This window comes from Vigna umbellata, chromosome 8, assembly GCF_029865625.1.
Source record: "Vigna umbellata cultivar VRB3 chromosome 8, Vumbellata_1.0, whole genome shotgun sequence".
Classification (NCBI taxonomy): domain Eukaryota; kingdom Viridiplantae; phylum Streptophyta; class Magnoliopsida; order Fabales; family Fabaceae; genus Vigna; species Vigna umbellata.
In genome coordinates, this window is record NC_142172.1 from 34,559,180 (window position 1) to 34,580,774 (window position 21,595).

Below are 21,595 nucleotides of genomic sequence, written 5' to 3' on the forward strand. Positions count from 1 at the left end.
GTGTTTAACCACAATACTACACACTTTAATATTAACACAAACTAACATTTGAAGACAAAAAAAATTAAATCGTAGAAATTCAATTAAAATAATATAACATTTTCACTACTCAATACTAAACATTTTTAATAGGAATTCAATTAAAATACCCAAAATTATAATTAAAGCTTAATTATCATTTTTTTAACAATAAAAAAATTATTAGTACATTGGATACTACTTATTTTTAATATCGTGTAACTAATTATATGGAAGAAAGACTCCATTATTATCATTCGGAATCTCGATAAGTTTATGGATTTAAAGTTTTAGATTTGGAATTACAAAAACGAGAGGCACCCTTACTCTAAGGGTATTTTAGTCATTTCATAGTTTAGGGGGTGTATGGATAAATTTTGAGGTGCATAAAGAAATGATAGCCCATGTAGAGCGGAAGCGAAGAGACCCAGGACCAGGAGTAGCACTCGTCTCTTTCTCCGTCTCACTCACTGTGTAGATTGTAAAACAAACACACAGGACAAGAGAGAGAAAGAGAGAGAGAGAAAGAGAGAGAGAGAAAGAGAGGCATCGGCGCGTGTGTGTAATTGATATTTGATGCGCATGCGGTGGTTCCTCCGAAGCCCAATCAAAAGCCCGCTGAATCTGAACCTGAGCCCGAAGCGTTCATTCTCGTTGAGAGCTTTGGTTCCTCACTGGCCGAGTCCCGCTTCTCCTCGCTCCCTTCCGAGATCGTCAATTCCAATGGCAGCCATCCACAACCACAGCAACAGCGAAGCTGGACTTGCCAGACGATTCTGGATCAAGTTCACGCGCCAATCCATCTTTGCCATGTACACTCCCTTCGCCATCGCCTTGGCCTCCGGGAATTTGAACATCGACTCCTTCCACCATTACATCGCCCAAGATGTCCATTTCCTACGCGCCTTTGCTCAAGCGTGAGTTGGCTTTCTTCAATTTATACTATTCATACACTCATACATGCTTATCCACAAACAATGGCTTCCCTAGGTCTTATTCTCTATAGTTTGGTTGCGGAGAAGCTCTACAATTATGTTGAAATTGTTATCTATCTATCTGTCTGTCTCAGATGGTAGAGTGTGAAAATGTTCTCGTCACTCAGCGTTATTTATTTCGTCTCACTCAATTTATGGATTTCAAGTGCTGCTCAATTCATATGTTCGGTTGTTTTTTTTTTTGTTGTTGTCTTTTTTCCTTTTGTCAGTTTTCTTTGCAACCAAAACTGGAAGGTTAGGTTATTTGGTGATATTGCATATGCATTCATTGGGGTGAGTTTCGGTCTTTAAATCTAGGAAAGAAACTGTACGAGACCTACTCTACTCTCCCTTGTCTTTTTTTTTAAATAATAGAAAAAAGTGTTAGAAGGTTGTGCAAAATAATTTGGTTGTTTAAAGTTTCTCGTGTGTTTAATTGTTACTCAGGTATGAGTTGGCTGAAGAGTGTGCTGATGATGACGATGCAAAACTTGGAATCTGTCAGTTGAGGAAGGCAGTTCTAGAGGAGTTGAAGATGCACCACTCGTTGGTACAGGTAAGACAATTTCCTCATTAACACGGTGCTGGACTGAATTATGGTCTTCAGATCTTACTCAGTATGCTTATGTAACTTATATTTGTAAATCGTTACTCTAACTGTAAATAATTCCAGGTTTAGAAAGTCATTTGCTATGATTTTCAACTCGTAAATAGAACAGCTGTACGAAAAATATTGTAGGGTTTGTGTGTTGATAGCAAAAATAAAACTCTTCTATATCCGGATTGGATCCGTTTTCATTAGTTAAAAAGCTCAATAAATTTGCATTGTTTTATTATGTTTGAGTTTGATCACACGGGACATCCATTCCAGTGGAACTAGGCAATGGGTGCTTGTAAATTATTTCTGGGAAGGAAAGATATGTACAATTTTTAACTTCTAGTTGGCGTCTTGTATATGAGATTAAGCGAATCTTTAAACTTCAAATATATAAAATGTATGCAACATATTGTGCTAACTTATGAATTTTCAAAAAACCAATTTATAGTTCACATGCTCGGATTTCTTTTCCTTATGCTATCCATTTAGCGCATATTATTTTGGGTTTTTGCTGATGGTGTGTAGGAATGGGGGTTGGACCTTACCAAAGAGCACAATATTAATTCTGCAACTGTTAAGTACACTGATTTCCTGCTGGCTACAGCCTCTGGGAAGATTGAAGGACTAAAAGGTCCTGGTAAACTTGCTACACCGTTTGAGAAAACAAAAATTTCTGCTTATACTTTAGGTGCCATGACTCCTTGCATGAGGCTTTATGCCGTTTTGGGAAAGAAGTTCCAAGAACTTTTGGATTCGAATGAAGGTACTCACCCGTATAACAAGTGGATCGACAACTATTCATCTGATGGTTTCCAGGTTTGTCATATTGACAGTAGAGCCATACCATATTGCCCTTGTGGGTGCTTGGATACTATTTTGAATCTTGGTCAAATATACATTTTAGTCATGGCATTCTTGCAACCCAACTACTCAGTTATTCTTATATTTGAATTTAGGCTACTGCTCTGCAAACTGAAGATTTGCTCGACAAACTAAGTGTCTCTTTGACTGGTGAAGAACTTGATGTCATTGAAAAGCTTTATTCCCAAGCAATGAAGCTTGAAATAGAGTTCTTCTCTGCTCAGCCACTCTTTCAGCCGACTGTAGCACCCTTGACTAAGGAACATAAGCCTGTGGAAGATCACCTCATAATATTTTCTGATTTTGATTTAACGTGCACTGTTGTTGATTCGTCTGCCATATTGGCTGAAATTGCTATAGTGACGGCACCGAAATCTGATCAGAATCAACCTGAAGATCAAATTGTTCGGATGTCATCTTCTGATCTCAGGAATACATGGGGCTTTTTGTCGAAACAGTATACAGAGGAGTATGAGCAATGTATAGAAAACATTATGCCTTCCGATAGATGTATGGTGTTTTTCAACTATTCTTTCTCCAGTTGTCTTAAATGGTTTAGGAAGCCATTGTTTTTCTCAGACTTTGTTAATTGGCTTTAACCTAATGTTTTTGCAGTGGACTATTTTGATTATAAAGAATTGTCTGTTGCCCTTGAGCAACTTTCAAAATTTGAGAACACGGCAAATAATAGGGTTATCGAGTCTGGGGTACTCAAAGGTATAAGTCTAGAAGATATAAAGCGTGCTGGAGAGCGTCTGATCCTTCAAGATGGTTGCACTAACTTCTTTCACAGCATTGTTAAGAATGAAAATTTGAATGCCAACGTGCATGTTCTTTCATATTGCTGGTGTGTTGACCTCATCAGGTCTGCTTTCTCTTCAGGTACATATCCCTTGCCATGAGCTGTAATCTTTGTTTCTTGCTAATCGTGAATCATATTATCATCTTGATTTTTCATTCTGAGAGTCGTCCTTATCAAGCCATGTTGCATAGAGTAAGTTGTTTGGGTTGTTGATGAACAATCGTGTCTCTTCAGTGCTGAGGATATTCTCGCAATGCTTTTAAAGTTGTACGGAATAAGGCATATAATGGTATTGTGAGGTTTATGCAAGTTTGATGTGTTTGTTGGAGAGTGAACTATTTTTCCATGTTTTTAAATCTTTACTTTTACTGGGGAATACTATTTTTTAGTGCTTCTCATTCCTGCTCTACCCATGGTTATGCTAAGGGACTTTTTGTTACTGGTATACAATAAAAATGGAAAGCTCTGCTGGAATTTCGATCCACTTTAGCAGCTAGCTTCTATTTTGCTACTAGATATATAATTCTTTTTCAACTTTTAGTGATTTTAACTACAGTAGATAGCCAGTTCAAAAAAAAAAAAAAAAAAACACCACAGATACTGATTGAACTTTGATCGTGCAACCAGACAAGATATTATCTGTTAAAGTTGTACATTTCTATGTTACATGGAAAGCATGGACTTTTCGTTGTTATGGTTAGTGAGAATGAATTGGTCAATATGGACTCCGCATTCTTGTTTGTCCTGATCTCTTTTTGTTATTTGCTTGGAGCATATGTGTAATTTTGTATTAAAATACATGTTTTCTGTTGTCTAGCTCTGATTTCCGATATCAAACCTTCATTGTTTCTGTGTAATTTAAATAATAGTTGATGTCTTTCTTGTTTACCCAAGTACTTCATTATTTATGTTTACATTTTGCTTAGAACTTGCCACATGATTAGAATGTTGCAATTGCTTATGTTGTTTCCTATTGTCTTATAATTATATTTTTCTAATTGTTGAGCAGCCGATTTAAATGAGTTGGATGTTCATGCTAATGAGTTCACTTATGAGGGATCTGTTTCCACGGGTGAAATTGTTAAGAAGATGGAGTCTCCCATTGACAAGGTTGAAGCTTTTCGGAGCATATTGAAAAATTGCAACGATGACAAGAAGAAATTGACTGTTTACATCGGAGATTCAGTGGGTGATTTACTCTGCCTACTTGAAGCAGATGTAGGAATTGTCATTGGTTCAAGTTCAAGCCTTAGGAGAGTAGGGATGCAGTTTGGTATTTCATTTGTCCCATTGTATTCTGGCTTGGTTAAAAAACAGAAAGAATACGTTGAGGGAACTACTTCTGATTGGAAGGGTTTATCTGGCGTTCTTTACACAGTCTCTAGCTGGGCTGAAGTGCATGCTTTTATTTTGGGTTGCTAGTCTTATTTTGTGTCTCTCGCACCCAAATTCATGCTAGGCTAAAAGAAAGAAACATATATATAGTGCAATACAAATACACAAGCAGGTGGCTAATTTTTATAAGCGGCCACAGATTTTCTGCTGTCTCTTATTCTCTCACAGGATGTTGCAATTCAGAGATATGGTGTCACTCTGATTAGTGGATATGCTGTAACCAGGGTATCTGCGATTACCTGGAATTTTCTCAAATGTTTCCTTGACATTTCTGTTTGCTCATTGTTATTGATATCTTCTTTCCCCTTAAATCTTGTCAGGTATGAGAAAATTCAGACAGCAATAATACAAATGCTTGTTAGATCAGGACATCAATTCAGGCTTTGAAGTGTTTGTACTGGTATTTAGTAGGCTATTGCTGTTCCATAATTTTAAAAATTCAGCAGAGATCCTGTGTATTTTGGGTTGACTCCTTGATCATTTTATGAATGCAGATGCAGAAATGATGTTCATGTTTATATTGGGACACTTATTTTATTTTAGTCCTTTTCGAATAATTTTGGTTAGTTTTAAGCTAGATTTATGGAATTTTTCTTATATATGTGGGAGAGGTTAAGAATGGAATGGCAGAGGGGCCTTTTATGTATGTTCTTAAAATATAGAAAAATGTATTTTACTTCTAATATTAATATATCAAGCTCGTGAGAGAATTAATTTGCATATGAATTAGAGAAGTTTGGGTAAAGAGAGAAAGGAAATTTTGAATGAATGTGGGCAGACAAATACTTGACGAGGGATATGCTGATAAAAAAATTGTCCTTATGAATTTTAATTAAACTCTACTCTTTTCTCCCTTCTTCTCAAAATCCTCTTCCTTGCATAACCATGGTTCTCTCCCATAGTTGCTGGCATCTTGAGGGCAATTGCACAGGTCCTTGGCAAGGTTATTCTTCATTCCCTTTTGTTTGAATTCTCCAGTGATTTAGTAAAAGGAAAGATTTTGAGAAGAGACAAGGGAAAAAAAGGGTATGACTTAATTAAAATCCATAAGAGAAATTTAAACATTTCACACATATTTTTCACCTAAGTAAATTAATACTCAACCTATGCAATATCCATGTAATCTCAAAATGCCAAAATGTAACAATATTAATAAAAAAGATTACATTAAGTCTTTTTAAACAATATGAGATCGTATTACAAATAGGGGAACAATATTACAAATATAAGGATAAAAAATGTTATTAAACCATTTTTTCGAAAGTGTAATATGAGTTATTTGTGTACATATTGCTTGGTGAGTATGTTGCCCTTTACTAGTTGACCTAGTATACACAAAATGGAATAAAATAATTGAGAGGGAAATTGTCCTTTCGAACATGACGGATTGTGATGGAGTTTAAAGTCAGGGAACATAGCATGAATCAAAAGTTTTTAAATTATTTTTTAAAATGTTTTACGATAAAAATATGTTGTATAGGTAAAGAATTTGAAAATATAAGTAAATTTTATAATTTTATAGGAGAAATTGGATTTCTTAAAGTTAAAGATTCAAATTTTAACTAAAAAAGTAACGTGTTACCATGTTCATGTATCATCTTTTTATATTCTTTCTCCAACTTAGTTTTGGCCAGAATATAATTGACTAAACTAAGACCGAGACATTATTGGTTTGGTTAAGGTTTGAATATAATAATTTTTAGATTTTGTTACAAACGTTGGTGAAAAAGTTTCTTTCAGGCTAAAAGTAATCATGTTTATTTTTCAGTTGACATCATAAAGATTATTTTGTTGTTGATCTTAGGTCAGAGTTTTTTTCCAACTAACATTAGTCAGGGTTTTATTAGTCAACATTAATGGTGTTTTTGGCTAATTGCATGCACATTAATTTAGATTTATGTGAATTGAGTTTATTTTTAGTTTATGTCAATCGATATTTTTTTTTCTACCAACATCGATTAAAGTTATTTTCTAAGTAATACATGCTAGGTTATTTTTTTATTAACATTAATTAAGATTTTCCTAGCCAACATTTCGATGATTACGATGTTTTTGACTAATATCAAACACAATATTTTATATTCATGTGAACTGAGGTCATTTTTAGTTTACATAAGTCAAATTATTTTCATACCAATATTAATTAAATTAACTTTCTAGGTAACATAAGTCAAGTTATTTTTTGACTAACGTTAATAAAGATTTTCCTACCCAACATTTGGAGAATTACTTATTTTTTTTTCTCATGTTAATGAGTTATTTTCTTATTTACATTGTTAATATTCTTCTTGCAAATCATTGTTGTTTCTAGCTCAATATTAATCATGATTTTCTCATATAATGTCAAGAAACTATGTTTTGACAAATGTTAACTATGTCTTTTTTTATGTTTAATAAATAATTTTATTATTTATTATTTTTTTAATCAATTATGCTTTAGTGAAAAAAAAATGAACCTAATTATTTCATCCTTGAAGCTTAAAAAGACGAGGACATAGTTTGAGTTTCTTGCTTGTAATTGTGTACTGCCTTTGTGAATTGGTCTTTGACCCCAAAAATATTCGACATTGGGAGATTGTGATTTTTTTAGGAAGTTAAATGAAAATGATTTTAACTACTTCACAAGAATTAAATTATTCAACAAATTCGGCTAATAGTATTAAATTTATCAATTGACTCTATTACTTATCAACGTTATCCTGGGAATTATTGAAAAGTCTTAGTTTCATTTCACTCAATTAGTTAATACAACTGTATTTAAAATGTATTCTGTAAAAACAAATAAATAACTTAAAGGAAGTCTTGTAAAAACAACCAAAAGATCAGCTTTTTCTTTTTGAAAATCTTATTAAAAGAATCATAATTTAAAATCAAGGGTGTAATCAAACTTTAATTTTATCAAAATATAAGATTGTTGTAGTTTTAATTATACTATACTTGTATTGAAATTATATTTATCAAAACGTGATAATATTTTTTATGATAAGATTACCTGGATTATTTATAAATATAAAAATAAAAGGAAAATATAAATATAAATATAAAAAATAAAAACATTATTTTTATTTGATAAACTGTTATTATAAAATATTTAGCAATTCCGTAAAAGGTAAAAAATTACAAAATTTACTTTAAAGAAAACTGGAAATATTGGTCTAATTTTAGACAAAATGAAATAAAATCAGTTTTAGCATGAAATTTGGGCTGGTTAATTGAGAAAATGATTTGTTTCTAAACATGGATTTATATGGTTGAGTACAATAGAAGAAACTATAAAGCATCCACCAAAATCATGGGCACAATCATCTTCAGCAACTTTATATATCAAGCTTAACAACCGTAGTTCATACTTTATATAAAGCTTTACTTTTTCATTAAAGAGAAAACCACCAACTCCACAACCAAGATTAATGCAAGGTTGAATAATTATACTCGTGTACTTTGCAATTAATACAAATTTGTCCTCATTCTACTGTCCCAACTCATTATAAACATTAATAACAGACATTATCTGCCAAATGCTTCCATAGACTTAGATAACCTGATAACTAATTGGCAGCACGAAATAAACTAACAGCATCAGGTTGTTCAATTATGGTGCTACCATAATCAATAGTTTTCCATCGTTTAAGAGGTTAAGTGCAGTTTAAATACTTCTTATGTCTTTTACTGTTTGAGAAATTCTTTAAAGAAAAAACCGTTACGAAACTTCAATTTTTAAAGCAAACAATACTTTAGATATATGATATATATATGGTGATTGATCTTAACAATTTGAAGATACTAGAAGACAAAGGAGGATCTTATAAGGACACCTGGGTCCTTTGTAAGAACACCAATAGTATACAGAATTAGTGCTTCATAGCTTTGGATTGTTCATCTGCTATTGATAAAACAGCTGGTCAGGTCCACCATATAGATAAATAAACCCCTCTGTCAACTTGTCTGCATTCAATTCAACGCTCTATGCACTCTACTACAATATTATTCTTCAGTATTAATAATTTATTTTATCTTTAGTTGACACCGGATTCCCATTGTAATTCGTTTAAGATATTTTTACTTAATAGAATATTCCTTCTTTGTCAACATTCGTACAAGAAATGGTGAATAATTCCAAGACATGGGTGAACTAGATAGAGCCTTGGCATTTATGTATTTATATAGAATATAGAGAATATTGTTTCATCCATTCCCCTGTTCTAGGAAATATATAACTCAGTGAAAGAATAACTAGCAACTCTACCCTGTTTTCTCTTCATCTCCTTACCCCCTCCTCCTTCAGAATTGTCCTCAGAAGAAGATCATGATGAGAGGGTTGAGAAATCCACCACTTTTTTCCAATATGCTTCTGGGATTTCTGCTGTTCTTGGAGCCATGGCCAAATGATGCCACAAGAAAGGAAGTAGAAACCTGATCAGGACATTTGACCTGAGAAAATCTGCCCTCTAGGCAAGTCTGCTGCTTGGCTTTTCATCTCTCTCTCTCTCTGCTGTTGGGTTTGCTGAGAATCAAATAAGGCATGGATCATGTCATGAACTTTCTGTTTAATTAGTACCCATCTGGGCCAATATGTTATGTATATCCTTCTCTGCTCCACAGCAGTTGCATTTATACTACTACTTGTATGAAACTTTTATCATACCTCAGTTTTTTTTTTCTGTTCGTTTAGTTTGGATTCTTACTTTGTTGTATTGATTATGTACAACCGGCAAAGGCCTGGTAATAAAAAGAACAAAAAAGCTTACTGTTTTCTCTAAATTAATTAATCAGATATACTATTTGCTGGATTTATCAAAGCTCTTCCAATGAGAATATAATCACATGACATGATCCTTTATGTCTTTGTATTATTGAAAGTAACAGTCACTCCCTTTATGAGATATTGCAGTTGCAGTGTGTGCACACATGCAATGGCTAGGGAGTAGTGCACAATTGTACAACCTAGAATGATTACTGACTTGAGCTAAGTAATAAAATGAGAGCATGCTTTGCAGAAGAAGAAAAGAATCAATAAATTACACAAGCATCTGGCCACGACCTGTATGTATTTTGGTTCAAAACCATGCAATTCCAATGGCAGATTCTTGAGCACGCACAGATACGTTAAGTATGAATGTAAAGCATGTATCATGCATCTACACCTTGCTTCAGATCTAATGAAATAATCTGATGATTCTAAGTTCAAAAGGAAGTATTAGACTTTTTTTCTTGTGGAAGGTAGAATCTATCTAGATAAAATTTTGTACAAATAAAAAAATGAAATCAACTTTTCATTGGTTAAAGTTAGTTTATATATAGAATAATTATTATTAACCAACTCGTATTAGCTTCTCTAAAATGTTTTTAACTTTAATTTTAACTTACAGAAAAAAATATTCTTTCCTAGAATTGTTTTTGCTATAAAATTTCTATCTGGCCTGAAATGTATTAAACATCTGTTACAATTAGCAGCATCTGCAGAGAGGCTTTTGAGTTCTATGAAAGTTAGCTGCAACTCATATTGCTGTGATAAATTCTATTTTGTATTTTGGCGCAAGTTGGAAATTCATGATGTCTGATTTGAATAATTTGATACTTCAAATTACTTCATAAAGCTACGGTTAAGAGTGTTTCACGTTCGCTTCTGATGAACAATCATGCCGTACAAAAATGGTATTTTTGTATCTTCAAGTCATAAAAGTCTTTGCAATTATCATATTCTTATTACTTTTTATTTTCAAAATGCTAATTAAGAGAACAAATCAAACTGGTTGATCTGGTCAAACTTCTAACAATTATATCACTTGAGTTCATAATAAATGGCCCTGAACGATCTGAGGTAAATCTTCATCAAAGTTTATAATCGGATTAACAATAGAAAATGAAGATTAAGCCCCACTGCGAACTTACATGCACTGGGGGGAAATAATAAATTCAGCAAGTTAGTAGTTCTATTTCCGAGTAAAGACAAATAGAAGGCACATATCTATAGTTTTCTCCAATAATTAATCAGTAAATTTCATCTGCCACACTTTTACTTCAGGATAAGCATAATAATTCCCGTCAACTCACCTTCAATTTGTCCATTATCTACGTTTTTTCTTTATTAAATATATGAGTTGGTTGCCATGTGTCCCACCTGGTGGAAAGTGATGCGCACCAACAAAACTATAACCTGTCTGAATAAATAAGTTTTTATTATTGGCCTGTGAGTCATCAAGGAAAAACTGACAAGCCAAATATGATTAACTTTGATACTTTGATTAGATATAGGGTAGTTCTTAGTTCTTACTGAACAAAACCAGAACCAATAGAGCAGCACCAATACAACATCCAGAAACAATACAAACAAGGACTCTTTTTCTAACTTTTTTTATACTTTCCACTCTCTATTTTGACTTCAAGTGACTAAAATTGATACCCATTATGAATTTTTTTGAGTAATTAACCACTTGGGTTGCCATGCCTGTACCATTTTTGAACTTCATGATTTTTAAAAAGATATAGACTAAGAATTTAATAATTTGACTCTCTATAAGTGCTACTTACACTAGAACAGAAAAGAGATCTTGTATGAATAAAATCATAACTAGATTTTCTTGTGCGAGTTCCACTATCACGGGGAACAAGTATGGCAAGTCAAGATTGCTATGAATCTAGTATAGAAATTGGTCTTGAGTGAGGCTTTGCACTGTCGGAGTAACAGTGTATGTGCCACATAAGAAGTTTATAGGATGTTTTTACCTATCTCATAACAAAGCTTACATAAAACACAGAACACAGTAAAGATATTATGCTAGTTATTGCCACCTCGCATAGAAGTGGATCCCATATGGAGGACAAGGACGAAAAGAAAAGTATACTGAAAGATACAAATTGGTTCTCTTTATTAAGAAAAGCAGAGATGAGAGATGAAAAGGAAGAAAGTGACAAAACTTGAACTTTATATCTCTTCCTCTCTTATCGTATAAGATACGGATAATGTATAAAACAGGTTCTGGGTTGTACCCGATGTGCACCACTCAGTAGTTGGTTAAGACTAGTTAATATAATCACAGTTGTTCATTTAGTAAATTAAAGGTACTCTCACTGTGGTTCCATAAAATTGCAAACAACTTTCATACACTGATACACAGATTTTCAAACAAACAAAAGGTTGGTGTAATATATGAAGATACAATTAACTTTTTTTTTTGTTCGTTAAACCTGTCAAGTGTGTTCGAATTAAGGCTGAAGTACTGCCAAAACCACTCTGAAGGTGAAAGATAAAAAAAAATCTTAAATATGTTCACTAAAATTACGAATATTTATCCAAATATGGACTAATATTCACATGTTTTACTCATGTAACTGATTGGAATTAATTTACACAACCAACCAATATTTAATGTTTTAAACCAATGCTCTCAGTGTTTAGGGGTTCAGACTTGGTAAAAACATAAAGTGATTAAAGTAAACTACGAGCACTGATAATCTTTAATAAAAATGAAATTAACATGAGCAAAAATGCACCATTTGTAAACAATTATGCAAATGTGTTTTAAGAACAAAAATATAAGTTTCATTAATCACATATGCCAACTTGTTTACTCTTTTTTTTTTGTAGTCATTTCCCAAGCAACTACACAAGCAGGTTTTTCTTAAAAAAATGTTTATCTTATTTGAGACTAGATTGTACTCTTGAAGGAGCCACCTAATCTCTTAAAAGAAGACTAATGAAGCAATGCAATTATGATAACTAGGAAAAATACATTATGCTAAGTTGACAAAATTAGTTTTACATTTGTCAAGGGAACAACGCTACCCGTTATTATTGTGTTCAACTATAGGACTATAGGGTAGCTGTCAAAAAATGCTTCCCGTTGGTTGAATACAATAATAACCACACTAACTCTCAAATATTAGATAAGCTAGATGAATACAATAACAATCACACTACCAGTTGATTAAAAAGTTTTTTGGTTTTATCAAAAACCAAACTTAGAGGTTTTCCTAAGAATTTCTTCAGCGCAATGCCACGCTTTGTTGTAATTTTTGCATGAGCAGTCCAAGCTCAGATAAAATGTGAGGGTCGGTGTATGGCAACGTATCCAAGTCCTGCATGGATCCATGATCCATATTTTAATGAAATAGAGGTGAATAAAGAAACAATCTAACGCAATTTGCATCACCTCAAAGAATTCAATCAACAGCAGAAGCTTGCATTGCGTGCGACATCCCTCTCTTCAAACCCTTTCACAAATGATCTGATAGCAAGATGTTCCGAAGAGTATGTCATGAAAGATACTAATATTACGCCCCCGACAACCATCAAACCTAACCTGTTAGAAATATAAAAAAAAAACGTAAGTGGAAATTCGAAGAGAAAAATGCTGTTTTTTCCTCTTAACTACTTGGAATTTACAAAACCGAAATATAGTTAACTTCACCTCAAGCTGAATGTATAAGAAAAAGGGAAGATAATTTTGGTGGCATTGTGTGTGCCGAAAAAGAGCAACAAAAAGCGCCAAAATTCATCAGAAGACAGGAAAAAGAAAGACCCTCCCCATTCAAGCATGTTGCTTTTTGACCAGAAACCCATACCGTTTGTTAAAAATTTACTTCACGTCTTCCTCCCTCTCTCTTAAAGAAGCATGAAAATAACAGCAGATAAAGTTATCAACACACCTAATAGTTTCTAAACTGCCATTCTAGCTTGATGTGTAGAAGAGGGACTTTATTAATATCCAAGCCAAAAATAAAGTATAGAATGACCAATATAATCGTCAAATAATTCTATATTTCATGATCCACCCTCCATGTCTTGGGGAGGATAAAATCACAACTCACAAAGCATATCAGATGCGCTTTGACCGTGATTACAAGTTACCACTCGAAAGAGGCCAGCCGCAAACAGTGTGTTCTTTGAAAGTTTTTAGTTTTTGACATTTAATATTCGACTATAGTCAATTATCACAAAAACATACAGAGAAGAAAGTGTTATTTTTAAAATTTAAACGAAAAATAGGGCCAATAGAATTATACAGAAAATAAATAGAAAGTCGAACAAGATCAAGCATGATAGCAACAGTATATATTTAATGATATCTTTACTAATAAAGAAAACTACCGTAAAAACAATGCAGTGATCCCAAAAATAAAAGGCAAACAGGGAGCAGGCAATGGCCAAGAGGGCCATCCCTAAACCATAGAACCACGTAGCAGCATTACATGATGACATCTGACGCTGGTGACCTGTTAATAATATAAATGAGATAAAACAAAGGATGATAACTAAAAAAGTAAATATAAAAATAAAAAGTCCTCAGGACACAGATGAAAGACAATCCCCGAATGGGCTCTACTCCGCCAGAACTTACCTTTTCCAGAATCCTCATCAGAAGATTCGGGATGAGTAAACGAGGAAGGCGTATGGGATGCCATAATTTTTCCCCATTGATAAATCAAATTGAGATAACTCCCAAATAATGTAATGAAGATTGTGAATATCCATTCATACACCAAAAGAAAACCAGTCCATGGAGCCACTTGCCGAGGTACTATCAAGAAAGCTAGTCCAAGAGACGCCACGGCAGCCAACAAACAGACACAGACAGAAATAATGTCCAAATATGCAGGCACCTTGTTCTGAGCACCTTCTATGAGCTGTTTAACACCACAACTAATAGTCAGTATTGCTTATAGAAAAAATAATACATGGTATTTTAAAAATCCAAATACACAAGCACCATGCATATCCAACCCAATCATCAGATGAGTATGCAAGGACACCTCACATAAGAGGATTCAAATTCTTAGTCGAGGTAGGAAATGATAGTTGAGGTATAGAATTAAAAACTGACCTGATGAGTGGAACTGATAGTTGAGGAAGAAATAGGAGCATATACAATTGGCCCGCCTGATTTAATCCTGTAATAAAGTTGTCTGATATGATCACGTGAGTTTCTATAACAGGAACCATAGTACCCTTGATTCTGCAGAAAATACAATATTATGAGGCGCATGGAATTCCTAATGCATAAAGAATAAAATCAATCCACGATAGCTGACCTTTAGAAATGAACGATAGCTGAAGAACAGCACAGCACAAAATGGTAACAGAAAAAGAAAGTTTACAAGAAAATAATCTTTAGGATTTTGGCCCCCTTTAGTTCCAGGAAGGGATTCCTGCAGTTGTTCCCTTACATTCTGCAGCACAAACAAGGTAACAGCAAATTGTTTGCATTACTTTTTGTCACAAACTTCAACATAGTCACATGACTACTTAAGCAAGATGGCCTTTCAAAAATTTACAGGAAAAAACATTTGAGATATTGATAAAATACGATAATAAGTAGCACAAGTACCTGCCAGACATCAACAGGTTTCACTAGCCAAGATGTCCACCAGTCCCAAGGTTTAAGAGGGCCAAGTGTATAGTGAATCACGCGGAGTTCATTCTCATCTACCATCCACTGGACAAGTCAGCATGAATAGTTATATAACTGAAGTAAAAGATGCAATGTAAAGGAACACCGAGATATTTAAATGCATATACTTGGTGTACGTGAGAGGATGCATGAAATATTAATAGCAGCTAACGCAAACTAGGAAAATAAGTACAAGTCTACAACCAATATGAGTTGCAAAAGCTGAAATGCTGAAATGTTCATTCACCTCCCACCATTTTTAAAATAATTTTGAATTGATTCAAAGGAAAAGGTTTCCAACAGACCAAATGGTAGAACACCAAAGTATTTGAAAGGAGTAACATTAAATCACACAGAATACGCAAAACACGGCCGAATTTTCTGTCCCGGGGTCGTCATAGACTCCTTCAGAGAAGTGTTCTCTGTCCAAATTACTGGAAAACGATACACAAGTATCCCGAAATTAGATACATATTCAAAAAATATGTAACTTCTACAAACCTTTTGCCTTAAAAACAGTCAGCATTACGACTACTGTTCACGATATTGTAATAATACATCTACAATCTATGACAATTGGGGGATTCTACACAACTTTCTTTTCTTCAAAATTACTTTTAAGTATAATTATTTCCTTTGTACACAAGCTACATAACTGTTATCTTTCCTGTCGTTGTTCTTTCAAAATTTTTTTTCAATATCTCTTGCATCGAACAAACAGAGAAGAACAATAAAAATATATTTTAACGAACTCGTACATATTACGCTTGTGATTTCACTATAATTGCTAATGACAATTATTATTACACCTATTTTAATATACAACTGCTGCTACTTTCAGCCAATAACTGTCTCAGTTCCCATCATTTACCACCTACTGAAAAATCATCCTTGAATGTAGAAATTGTTTTTTCCGCACTTGATTTCACTCTATGCTTAATTCTGCCAATTTAATCTTCACTAACCTAATCAAGAATGCTCTTCCTCACACAAGAACACAAGAAAGGACGAAAGAATATAGAATGATATTCACAGAACCAATGTTTGTACAGTGAGAACAGAGGCTTAACCCTCTTCACAGGTCAATACCTGTCAACAACTAACTCTCCAAAAGTCCCTCTCCCACTAACCAACCCTTTATTTATAACTACCTCATCCTCCCCCCTTAGCTGTCGAACAGTTAAATGATGACAGCTAACTCGCTCTCTTATTCCTTCTCTCATATACAATTCACCCTGCTTATTATTCTTATGCCTATCACCAGCCAATAATGTCATCTCCGTTGAAAGATGGCAAATCTACGTTCATAACAACCAAACAGACTACGATTGTCATCCTGACATTTTTATTGAATTTGATCCCTTCTCTTCTGTAATCTACTAAAAAAATCTCTAAATCTACTCAAAATTTGCCAATGTCTTGTCAACACAGACCGAAGCCTCAGTTTTGGCTTCCATCCCCTCCAAATTTCTCTTTCAATTCATTCTACCTCCCTATCAAATGCATCATGATATTACTCTTAACTGGTCAGAAGAATTCCTTCCTTTTAATCTGGCACGTTGGACACCAAAAATGATAAAATACCAATTGACATATTGGAGAAGGGTAATATTAAATCACATAGAATACACAATAGTACAGCAGAATTTGATATCCTAAAGTCATTGACTTCTACAGAGAAGAGTTTTCTGTCCAAAATACTATAAAATAATACACAAGTGTCTCCCTGTTACGCACATTTTAATATGTAACTTCACCTAACTTTCTAACCCTAAGTTATCAAATTATAGTTATTATTCAACTTAAAAATGCATTGATGCTAATGACAGTGAGTATTTCACCTATCTTGAAATGCAACAGATCCTACTTTCTGCCAATAATTGTCATAAGTACCCCTAACTCAATTCCCATCGCCACACATGCCCCAAAACCCAGATTCTAACAGGAATTAAAGAAGTTTAAAATGTTAACATCATGGAAAATTCCTAGGCCTTCCTTCTACATCATCACCTTGACCCATCTATATATCAAAATTAACAAGTGCAGATTCTAACTGCCAAAATTTCCATATGCCAACAGTAAAATTTGAATACAACAGCAGTATCACAGCACTAAATAATTCCTTTAAGCAGTCTTCTAATATATTAATATCGGTCACACCGCAATGCCATAACTATTAAAGATCGACATCAGCACTCATTCCAATTTCTAAACAATAAGCTCCTAAGCCAGCAAAAAGGAATTCGTCACAAAATAAATTCCCTGCCATCATTGGGTTGGCAGTTTCATCTTCTCGTTCATTCCATCAATTTACATCCAATTGTTACAAAAGATTTATTTAATTCTTCCTTTAACATATCCAGAAAGGCTTTAATTACTGGTACATTAATTAAAAATGTACTATTCCCACGACGAATATATGTTCTTCAGACAGTAGGTGTTAAACTAATTGCATCATGTGAATTGGAACATTAACTAAACATCAATACATGAACATGTAAAACTTTTACAAGTTAAATATGAAGCAAATAAGGCAACTAAATCTAGCAGGCGTCCATCTGAACTCAAAACTCGAATAAGGAGGTAAAGCATCATACTTAAGTTACGAAGGGAAAAAACAAAACGGGAGATGTATCACTTATGTCTTGCCCCTAAATACTTATAGGAAGGAACCATCCTCTTATTTACCTATATTCCAGTACCTTGTTAGCCAGCATGTAAAGACCAACATCTGCATTATAAAGAGTGGAAAGTCGCTCCATTTCAGGAACTGGTCTATTTTCCAACATTTCGGGGGTCAAATTTGGCTCAAAAATATGTGCGTTGGGAAATCCAGAGTAATATGAATTGAGAAATCCCTGATCCCCTGTGAAAGCAGGAATATAGATAAAGACAATTGTTCAACCCTAGTAGGTCCAAATCCATATCTGATACAAGTTTCTTCAAGAAAGGAATAAAATAATTGCACATAATTAGTTAAAAAAGAAAAATCTAATACCTCCAGTGTAAGATGGCAGAGTGTTTACTTTACTCATCATGTCATTGAAAACGGCAGCAGATGGCTGGACCACCATGACTCCTGAATTCAACCTCTCAGAATGTTTTAAATTAGCACAGAATTTCCCACATTTGAATAGGTCTTCAATATTCTTAACCACAATAGTGTCAGCATCCAGATAAACAACTGCACGCACACATTCAAGAAACCCAATAAATCATACTTCATAAACATGGCAAACTACATCCTATAGGAAATGAAAAACCCCAAAAGGAAAGTTTATAGTGTCCTCTACAACTTCCATAACCAGACTCAAGAAACAACACAAGAATCATAAACACTAGACCTTTCTTGTAGTCAGTCATGTTAAATATTTTGAGCTTTGTATAGACACCCCAAAATCTCGTTGGACGTACTTGATTAGGATTGGCCAGCAAACTAATCTTCTCAATTATCCACCCATCAGCCTACACACACAAAAAAAAAAAAAAACACTGCATAAACCATACCCACCATACGTGAATGAAGAGTTTCAAAATCAACAAAACCATTCATAACCGCCAAAATTTACGATTCACGTCAAATGAAACAGTAATATCAAATTTAATATAAAGTGGCAGTCTAAGTAAAACTGAATAAAAGATTTCATTTATCGTTCCGCACTAATACAATTCGCATAGGAAAGCAGTACCTCGAGAACATTATTGGCATAATCAGAGACACCATCAGAGACCAAAACGACCATGTCTTTGTTGGATCCAGTGTCCCGTATAGATTTTCCCAGAACTCGAATGCCCAACAAGAATTCATCTCCGTACAATAGAGTCACGTATGCCACGTCAGTCCTCTCAGATCCCAAAGATTGAACTGAAAACAACAAAACTGCGAGCCATAACCATATACTTGTACACGATTTCATTCTAACTCGATTTTTCACGTTAAACATTTTCTCCGTAAAAATCCCTTCTCGCTTAGAATTCGAACCGTTGAAGGGATTTGAATTTTCTGTGCATGCTGTGGCCTACTGTGTTTTGTTTTGATACCGAGTTTGCATGACATCGTGGGCCAGAAAAAAAAATTACCACATTACACACATTTTTAATTAAAACAGATAAAGTATTCCAGTTATTTAATTTAATTATTACTGGTGGAAACTGCATGTCCACATTTCCTTGTAATAATATAATAATAATAATTCATAATAAGAATAATTAAACTTGTTATACTTAATATTATAACTAGCAGAAACACAATCCGGATTACATTGTATGTTCGCATTTTTTTTATTATATTCTCTAATAATTATTTATAAATAAATATATATGATTTTTTATTTTATGTGATTTTATTTATTGTAAGAAAATAAAATAATTAAATATATTGTTAATTGACATTATAATATTGAAGATATGTTATGTTAAGAAGTTTAGTTGTACAAAATGAAAATTCAAGTGCACTTATAATTTAATTTTACTTAAAATATGATCAATTATATCTTTTTTAATTAAAAATGTTTTTAATTTTGAACTTTGGTTGAAAAATTATAATCTTTTTATGTTTCAAACTTTAATATAATTTAGAATTTAAGCATTAAAAATAAATAAATACAATTATTTTAATATAATTGTATGAAATAATTTTGTGGTATTAAACGAAATTTCAAACTATGAATTATTTAAACAATTTGATAAGTTTATGAGATTGTAATCATAATCTTATTTAAAATAACTTAAAAGTATAAATTAGTTTCAAAATCATCTTTTAATTTCTACAAATCCTCTTTTATAATTTCTCAATTTACTTATAAAAGCATATTTAAATATTATAAATTATTTTTCTTAATGTAAGTGTTTGATATGCAGACAGTGATACATAAGTAGTGAATTATGATTAAATACAAAATTTCTAATCATGTATACCAAAGGTTGCTTCATGATAAATTATAACTATTGTGTAGTTTGGCTTTGTAATATGTTTGAAAGGAACAAAACCATAATGAATTTTCAACTCATCGAAAATCTGCTGGCGAGTGGTATATATAAGTGACCTTTCTTCACCGTTGAAGAACTACAAACCATATTATAAACCAAAAATAATTGTATACAATAAAAGCATATAATGTAGCTTTACTAAATATAAAATTTGATCATTCATTTAGTTCTTTTAATTTATATATACTTAAAAATCATTCTATACATATTTTTTTTAATCTTTTCTATATCATACATACATTATTTCTATAATATTTAAAACTTATAGATTATGTTCGATTAAAAAAACTGACAGGTGATTAAGAAAAATGAAACGTTATTTTTGTATCTTTTGTATAAATAGAGGTTATCTTTTCGTGAACTTCCACTCATCCTTCTTATCCTTTCTTTGGTTTGTTTCTCTCACTCTCCATGCTTTACTCATTACAACGTTTTAAATATCAAACTATGAATATGAAGGAATTCATATTCCTCGTGGCTCAAAATGCATGTCCCTGAAATTCATTCATTCATTCCCAAACACACGGCAAGTCTGCTTCTTGGCTCTTTTTAATCGAATTTCGATACCATGTTGTAAGAATGATTACATAAATATGTCTTACATTGTTGTTCGATACCATGTTGTAAGAGTGATTACGTTGTTGGCTACTTTTTATGTACATCAGATGTTATAACTTTTATTCATCTACTTAATTTCACTCTTGTTGCATATTCCATAGAGAGAAGATAATCACCCACCAAGCTCTATAATCTTCATCTCAGCTGCGTTAAGTTTTACAACAAAATTATTTGAGAAAATTTAGTATTTTAATTGATATTTAGTTTACTGTTTTCGTTTATAGAAAGTAATAATTAATTACGGGTTATATAAATCTCTAACATAGTGTCCCTGTCCAAAGCTACTAGAATTTAAAATCATATGAAACTCAGCTGTCACCTTGTTTACCAATATGGATAAGTTCGCCACGCTTTTCCTCTATCTTTTACCAACATCTATTCTTTAAAATACATACCTATCTCCATGCTTTATAAAATTTAAATATTTTTTCATAAAATTTATAAATTAACTTATACATTTTTTAATATTTTATATAAAATAGAGATAATGTTGAAAGTCTCAGTCAATTAAATAATAATATTAATTTAGAATATAAATAAACACATATTAAAAACCGGTTTTATATGATTAAATTAAATTTAAAATTTTTTAAATCCATTTCTTAACAATAAATCTAAATTATAAATTATAATATATAAATTAGTATGATTATTCGATCAACAGAAAACCGGATAGTATTATTAATTTAGAATTTAAGAAGAGTCGACTGGTTAATCAAACAGTTCTTTTTTAAAATTCCTGATTAATAATATCATCCGGTCTTCTAAAAAGTTATATTATACAAATATAAATTTAATATTACAAATTAAATTTGATTTAAAATTAACTTCCTACCATATTTATTTAGTTAATATATAAGTTCTCGTAGAGTTCTCTATTCTATCTCTTTTTGCTATGAAAATTAGTTAAAAAGTAGTTATGTATAAGACATTGTTGAGGAATGAATAA

The 21,595-nt window shown here is 32.6% G+C and overlaps 1 protein-coding gene and 1 pseudogene across 3 annotated transcripts; one reads left to right on the plus strand and one right to left on the minus strand.

Annotated features, from left to right (window-relative positions):
- The first annotated feature begins 495 nt into the window (after positions 1-495).
- LOC148194563 (bifunctional TH2 protein, mitochondrial-like) lies at positions 496-5,166 on the plus strand. 2 transcript variants are annotated; one of them, XR_015781740.1, is made up of 7 exons: positions 496-935; positions 1,440-1,548; positions 2,116-2,406; positions 2,547-2,961; positions 3,067-3,333; positions 4,263-4,873; positions 4,969-5,166. XR_015781740.1 is itself a non-coding variant. In XM_088097578.1 (6 exons), the coding sequence occupies exons 1-6, from the start codon at positions 595-597 to the stop codon at positions 4,673-4,675; spliced, it is 1,836 nt and encodes a 611-aa protein (XP_087953704.1). In that variant the 5' UTR covers positions 496-594; the 3' UTR covers positions 4,676-5,166. The 2 variants fall into 2 exon arrangements, 1 of the variants encoding a protein (XP_087953704.1); XM_088097578.1 differs by having other exon boundaries at positions 4,263-5,166.
- Positions 5,167-12,359: 7,193 nt separating this feature from the next.
- Positions 12,360-19,055, minus strand: LOC148194564 (inositol phosphorylceramide glucuronosyltransferase 1-like; annotated as a pseudogene). The gene is made up of 10 exons (XR_015781407.1): positions 18,729-19,055; positions 18,384-18,504; positions 18,038-18,223; positions 17,742-17,905; positions 14,977-15,084; positions 14,681-14,818; positions 14,473-14,604; positions 13,990-14,275; positions 13,740-13,864; positions 12,360-12,951 (listed from the first exon to the last, which is right to left on the minus strand). The product of XR_015781407.1 is annotated as an inositol phosphorylceramide glucuronosyltransferase 1-like (transcript).
- Positions 19,056-21,595: the final 2,540 nt, after the last annotated feature.

What these genes read in the sequence shown, in the direction of transcription:
- LOC148194563 (XM_088097578.1), top strand. Translation starts at nt 595, where the DNA reads ATGCGCATGCGGTGGTTCCTCCGAAGCCCAATCAAAAGCCCGCTGAAT. An exon ending in TGCACCACTCGTTGGTACAG is followed by an intron (nt 1,549 to 2,115) that starts GTAAGACAATTT and finishes GATGGTGTGTAG; the next exon opens with GAATGGGGGTTGGACCTTAC. An exon ending in CAGGTCTGCTTTCTCTTCAG is followed by an intron (nt 3,334 to 4,262) that starts GTACATATCCCT and finishes ATTGTTGAGCAG; the next exon opens with CCGATTTAAATGAGTTGGAT.